Source organism: Pteropus alecto, unplaced genomic scaffold (assembly GCF_000325575.1).
Source record: "Pteropus alecto unplaced genomic scaffold, ASM32557v1 scaffold61, whole genome shotgun sequence".
Taxonomy (NCBI): Eukaryota; Metazoa; Chordata; class Mammalia; order Chiroptera; family Pteropodidae; genus Pteropus; species Pteropus alecto.
The window spans coordinates 517,095-523,680 of record NW_006434835.1 but is presented as its reverse complement, the minus strand read 5'-3'; the positions used below and the strand labels follow the sequence as shown (position 1 = coordinate 523,680).

The 6,586-nt window shown below is 57.9% G+C and overlaps 1 protein-coding gene across 1 annotated transcript in view; it reads left to right on the top strand.

Annotated features, from left to right (window-relative positions):
• The window catches only part of PXDN (peroxidasin), a 42,193-nt gene that overhangs the window by 15,406 nt on the left and 20,201 nt on the right, over positions 1 to 6,586 (top strand). Inside the window, exons 10-11 of the mRNA XM_025045782.1 lie at positions 1,754 to 1,927; positions 5,810 to 6,082. Coding sequence (XP_024901550.1) covers positions 1,754 to 1,927; positions 5,810 to 6,082 — 447 coding nt within the window. The remainder of the gene's footprint in view (positions 1 to 1,753; positions 1,928 to 5,809; positions 6,083 to 6,586) is intronic.

The window sequence follows — 6,586 nt, the reverse complement described above, 5'->3', positions numbered from 1 at the left end:
CCCCCCCACCTGCCCAGGTGCTGCCTGGCCCTCTGCCTCGGCCATGGGCGGGGCGGGAGAAACCCCGTCTGCGTCTTTTCTGCTTGAAGCAGCTGCGGGGCCGGGAGACGGCTCGGGACATTGGCCTGGTCGCCGGAGGCCGCTCGCTCCCACTTCATCTGGGTTGGCGTTTGCGCTGCAGGGCGGCATCTCACCCCAGGGTCAGGACCCGGGGTGGGCCTGCGGGGAGCCCGCCTTTCTCCCGCTGGAAGCATGGAGCGTGGTCACGAGGGGCTTTGGCCCTGGAGCGCGGGGACCGTCCTCAGTAGATGAGGGTCCTGCTGCCGGGGACGCCGCCGCTGGGGAGCCGTGCGTGGTGAGCACGAGGGTCCTTGCTCTGCCCGTCTCAGAGTGAGGCTCCCTCCGCCCACAGCATTTGGCGTGGGGATGAGGCGTGGGCCGGGGCGATGGGGGTGGGTGGCCTCAGGTCCTGGGTCGAGGGGCCTGTGGCGTGGTACTGCTGTGTCATCACACCCGTGCTCCGGCCACCACTGGCTTGGGCACAGACCCACATGGTGCTCCTGGCGCCCGGCCGCTCTGCTTGGGCTCATGGGTCGTAGTTAATCACGACAGCGCAAGGAGGACATGGCTGACGTGGGAGCCCAGCCACTGCCTGGGCCGCCATTCTCCAGACCTGGACCGACCTTGGGGCCGTGGCCAGGGTGCTGAGTCCAGAAGTGTTCACAGGAACAACGGGAGGCGGTGGGCGGGGCGTCTGCGAGCCCAGGCGCAGGATGAGCGCACGGACTCCGGGTCTTACGATGTGGGGTTGGTTCTGGGCCTGGGTTTGTCGCCTCGGAACTGAGCGGAAGGGGCTGGGCCCCCTGCTGTGCGGGGACATCTGGTAGCCTGGGGTCTTGTTTCTCGGTTGGCTCTGACATAACAAGCTTTAAAATCCAGCGTGAATGCTGTGGGGATTCTGAAGCACACTGAAGTGCACATTTAAAAGGCACAGACGTAAGGGTAGCTCACGCCCTTCACGTGCTTGCTTATAAGTGAACAAACTGGTATGAAAAATTAAGGTCAGAGGCAGCCATGGCTTGATGTCTGCACCGGGCGCGTGCTCCACCTGCCAGTCTCTGTGGCCTGCCCCACCTGCTGGCTCTGGCTCAGGCGTTTATGGGAGGGAGCGGGGCCGCCTCAGGAAGAGCCCTGGGGGCTGAGGTGAGTACCGCTTCCACCCAGAAGCCTCTTGAAGGACAGACTCGCCTTGGGAGCCGGCGTGGGCACAGCGCATGAGGGGCGGGCCAGACGGCGTGCTCACGGCGCAGGGTCTCGGTCTGGGGCGTCCCGGGTCTCCGAGCGGATTCTGGGGATAATGTCCCCAGACAGTGGAGGCCTTGTTCTGTCGGCTCACCTCATCTTTGCTTTCAGTACCGCAAACGTTTGTACCCCGATTCTTCAACGAGTCTGCCAGGAACCAAGGGAAAGCTTTTAAAGAGTTTCCTGCGTCCTTTTCCCTTCGAGGGAGGCCCACTTTACCCGTCACGTTGTTTTAGGGGGCACAGGCGAGTGCTGAGCGAGCAGCTGAGTTATGTGCGGTGCAGCTGCCCGGGCACTTTCCTAGGTGGGGTGTGAGGTCGGGGCCCTGTGGGGAGAAACCCCCGGGGGGAAGGGGGTTCCGGCTGTCACCTGGACCTCGCTGGCCAGGATGGGGCCGCGGGACGAGGCACCGCCCGTGCCTGGCAGCCCGTGCCCATGGCTCCCTGTCTCCGCAGCAACGAGCTGAGCATGACGGCAGATTCCCGCCTGAACCTGCTGGACGACGGCACACTGATGATCCGGAACACGCAGGAGACGGACCAGGGCGTTTACCAGTGCATGGCGAAGAACGCGGCCGGGGAGGTGAAGACGCAGGAGGTGACCCTCAGGTACTTTGGGTCTCCAGGTACGTGGAGCATCTCACGCGGGAGTCCTTCCAGAACTGGCCGTCCTCGGCCCGCGTCCTCCTTCGGCCCAGTAGTGGAACATGAGTCCATGCAGGGTCCCCGGCTGGAGGTCCTGCAGCGGGCCGGCCCGCGTGGCGTGGCTTTGCAGCGGTCACAGGTGCTTCGTGGCCGTTGCTCCGGCCTGTGGTCAGCCCCTAATGCAGGTCAAACACTCAGGAGGCAGTTGAGGCCGGCGGCGCTGTGGGCGGCTGTCCGGAGGGTGCCGTGGGCACTTGCAGAGGCCACGGCCGGCCCTGCCCCGGCCATGCTGTCCTAGGGACGGTGCTGGTGGTGGCCATCTGCTGGTGGGTCTCCGTCGTGCCAGGAGCTTCAGTTACTGAAGAAGCAGCCAAAGTCTGGATTTTTAGGCAGACTTCCCACATGCGAAGTGTTGGGACCTGGTTTTGAAAGATCTCGTCAAGCGAGTCAAGCTGTGGCCCCAGCTGGCCTGGGCCCCGTCAGGCTGTGACCCTGCTCCTGTCGGCCTGTTGGGCCCATGGGCTTCGTGCAGAAGAGCAGGTGGCCAGAGGCGGCGCCCCTACAGGCACGCGTGGGCTTTGCTTCCGCAGGGCGGCCAGCACATGCGGCCCCACCCAGGACGGTCCCACCATGTGGCCTCCGTGACACCGTCCCGCCACCCACAGCTTCCTCGGTCTGCCACCCCGGGTCTGGCTGCCCTGGGACTCTCTCCGGCCATTGTCGGTGGCGCCGCTGGTGGCTGTATGTGATTCTTTTAGATTCTTGGCTCTTAAAACAAAACGTGTTTGCGTCACGTGGTCCCGCAGTGTGACCGTGTCATGGGTCGTGTTTCTTAATGAGCGAGAAGTCCTGGTGCCACGTCTCAGCTCAGGAGGACAGAGGGACACGGCAGCCAGATCGAGCCCTGGGCGCCCGCTCCCGGCTCTCCCAGAGCCCCACGGTGGCTGTGTGCACACCGAGGGCACAGCCCTGCACCCAGGGAGCCTGGGCAGCACGCGCGAGGAATCAGAGACCTACGGCTGTGGGCGGGGCGAGGTCAGGCCACAGCCACGGCACAGACGGGAGCACAGGGCCAGGCTCCCCGGGTCCCAGACTGTGTTTGCCATCTCCGTGCAGCCCTGAGCAGCAGCCTGCTTTCCCGTCCTGGTCTGAGCATGGGGGCGTACCTTCCCTGTGCCCCGAGTGCTCCTACCACCTGTGACAAGGTTGCTGTGATGCAGGACCTGCCTGGTAGCAGCCGGTCAGCCTGGGACGGGCTGGCAGATGGCCTCCTGCGGGCCGCCTGGCCCACTGCCTGTTTTCTAAGACCCGGAAACTGAGGATGGTTTCATGTTCTTATGTGGTTGACAGACTTAGAGTTTTTAGGATCCATGGTAATTACAAGAAAGTGAAATTTCAGTGTCTGTAAACTGAGTGTTAGCAGAACACGACCACATCCGTTTGGTTACGTGTCAGTGGTATCTGCGGCGGTGTCTGCGGCGGTGCCAGACCTGAGTGGTGCGACAGAGTCCGGCCTCGAATCCTGGAACATGCCCCAGCCCTTTACAGAGAGAGTTTGCTTGTCTTGTCCCCAGACTGGTGACACTTTGTAGGAACAGCAGACTGATTTGTGGCCTCTGGGTCGCAAAGGGTTAACTATGCTTTGGGAATTTTGAAGCTCTGCCATCTGGGCATCTAGTTTTTATCGTCCTCCTGAATTAAAGTTTGCTTGTAACCACTTCACCTGTTGGTGCCTTCGGCCTCAGAGCTGGTTTGGTTCAGTGCGGGTGCGCCGGCTCTCCTCTGACGCGTCTGTCCGCGTGTCCGCTCCGCCCTCCTGCTCTGGACCTTTCTACGTGCGTGTGTTCCCAACGCTCGTTAGAAACAGCATAGAATTAGATTTAAAAATTCAGACAGATGTTTCCTTAAAGCGAGTCCATTCATGTTTATGGTAGTTAGCAACACGTTTATGTTTATAAAGTCTACATCTTATTTTCGACTATCCAATTTTTTCTCTTTCTTGCCTTATTTTGGAATAATCGTTTTTCCACCTTCCATTTTCCTAGTTCTAGGTGGGAAGTTGCACTCTGCCTCTCTTATTTCAGTGGCTGTCCTGGAGAGCTTCGAAGCATTCGTAAATCACAGGCTGCGTGGCGCTGGCTTTGCCTGTTGCCCACATGCACTCCCCCAAGTCTGTGAGCTGGGTGCTGTGGTTTCTCAGCCTGTGAAACATCGTTACTGTTTAGCTGTCAACGTCTGCACCCAGGTGCCAGTTCTCTCCCGCTGTGTCTTTCTGCATCTCAGCTCTGCCACTGGGGCCACTTTTCTTCTGCCTAATGTGGAGGGGATTTAGACAGCAGGCCCCCTGGAGGGCCAGCTTTTGGTAAATAAGGCTGAAATGAGACTTCTCTCCATTCCACTCAGCATAGTCCCCTGGGTGGGGCGGCAGGAGCTGACTTCGCCTCTAGGTCCTCACGCGGCGGCGTGGCACCTCGGGGCCTGCGTCCAGTTCCCTGGCCAATTCTCATCCTTTGGTCTTTGCATCTGTTGGCAGACAGATGGAGCCTCACTGGGCTCTGCACCTACCCAAGGTGCTCCTGGCTTCGGTGTCCCTGTCCCTGTCAACACCGTCACAGCGTCTCCGTCGCTGTCTCAGGAGATGCTGACGTTCACGTCATCTCTCCACTTCCTGTAGTTTGTTGTTACTTGCTGTTTGACTCGTGAAGCTCAATCACTGACTAACGACAGAAGATGCAGGCAGTCTGTCCCTGCCCCTCTCCGTCACCCACTCAGTCCCTGCCTGCCCCCCACGCCTGCTGCCTTCAGCAGCTGCTTCATCCACGCACCGTCCGCTGCTGCGTCCCGCTCGGCCCCGGGCCTGCTCTTCCTCCCTAGAGCTGCGGCAGACTCCACTGTCCAGATGCAACATGACCTGTTTCACCAGTTCCCTTTGGGAGAACATTTAGGGTTTCCCCCCCACAAATCTCTTGCTGTCGCAGGTCTGTATCCCTTTATCCAAAACCCCTTGGGCCAGATGTTTGAAATTCAGAAGTTTGGGAACTATTTTCAGAAGGGCCGCTTGGTGTAGAATGTGTTTAATAGGCTTGTACACCCTGTAAGCAACACATAGCGTCCTGTGGCCAACAATGTTAATAGTCTTAGAGGAAAAATGAAGACCCAGCACCGTCATGCTGGGTAGATCAACTTTTACAAACAAGTTAGGAAAAGATGTTTCATTTTCAGAGCTTTTTGAGTTCCAGGATTATGGATGACGGTGTGCACATACATCGTTTCTCGTGTTTGCTGTGTATCTGTAGGGTCGGTTCCTAGCAGGGTAATTTTTGGGGACAAGGGTGTGAGGGTTTGTAAATGGGACATACACGGCCGTGCTTCTGTCCAGGGGGCCGTGCCCGTGGGCGCCACTGATGTGTGGGAGCTCGGTTCCTGCAGACTCACCCACGAAACGTGTGGGTTTTTTTCTAGATTTAGACTTAAAAGATATTATCTCAGTGTAGTTTTAATTTGTGAGTGAAATTTGATGATTTTGTATGTTTTGAATACACTTTAAAACACAATGGTTTATACCAAGAACTGCTACCAGCAGGATTTAATAAGATGGACATTAATGCATTCAGGATAAACAAAAGTAAGAATTCTGCAGAGTTCAGTCCAGCTTACAGGAGTCAGTCGCTCTTATCGCTCAGAGCTGCTAAGGCAGTGGGCCATTTTTGTTTTCTGCCCATTTCTTTGAAAAAGTATGGAATTAAATTTTGTTTGACTGAGGTTAGAGGTCAGTAGAGTAACATGAAAATAGAAAAACTCAAGCACTAAGCTGTTGCGAAACTGGAGGAAACTAATTCAGAACTTGTGTTTCGTCGTGACAGCTCGGCCCACTTTTGTAATCCAGCCGCAGAACACGGAGGTGCTGGTCGGGGAGAGCGTCACCCTGGAATGCAGCGCCACGGGCCACCCGGCGCCTCGGATCACCTGGACGAAAGGTGACCGGACGCCCGTGCCCGTGGACCCGCGCGTGAGCGTCACACCCTCTGGCGGCCTGTACATACGGGATGTCACACAGGAGGACAGCGGGGAGTACGCCTGCTTCGCCTCCAACAGCGTCGACAGCATCCACGCCACGGCGCTCATCATCGTGCAGGGTGGGTGTCGGGCAGCACGGAGACGCCCCCTCCCAGTGGGCTTGCTGCGCTCCGCCCGCACTGGCCCTGTTTTACTGGCCCTGCCGTGCTCACCAGCGCGGACTCCGCATGTACACGTGGATCGGTGACTGGCTGCTTTTCTGAACTGATGCTTCAGAAGGACAGGCTTTGTTTTCTGCCTGTTTGCCCGAAGCGTTTGGTGGCTACATGGATGTGGATGTGTGCGTGTGCGTGTGCGCTTGTCTTAAGCGGGACGTCTTCATACATCTTGGAATCAACTTCCCTGGGTCAATTTTGGACACCAGAGGCTGAGGATGTGCAATTTTAAGACGTATACTGTATGTTTCCAAATTTCTTAATTGACTCTACAATGAGTTTGTTAGTTTTTAAATAGAGCACAAAGCGGGACACTTGTTGGGAGGCAGGACGGTGTGGAAATGCAAAGCTCCTCTCTCTCCACCAACTTCTGCCTCCGGCGGAAGCCAGCTCCCTGGCTGTTTGCCA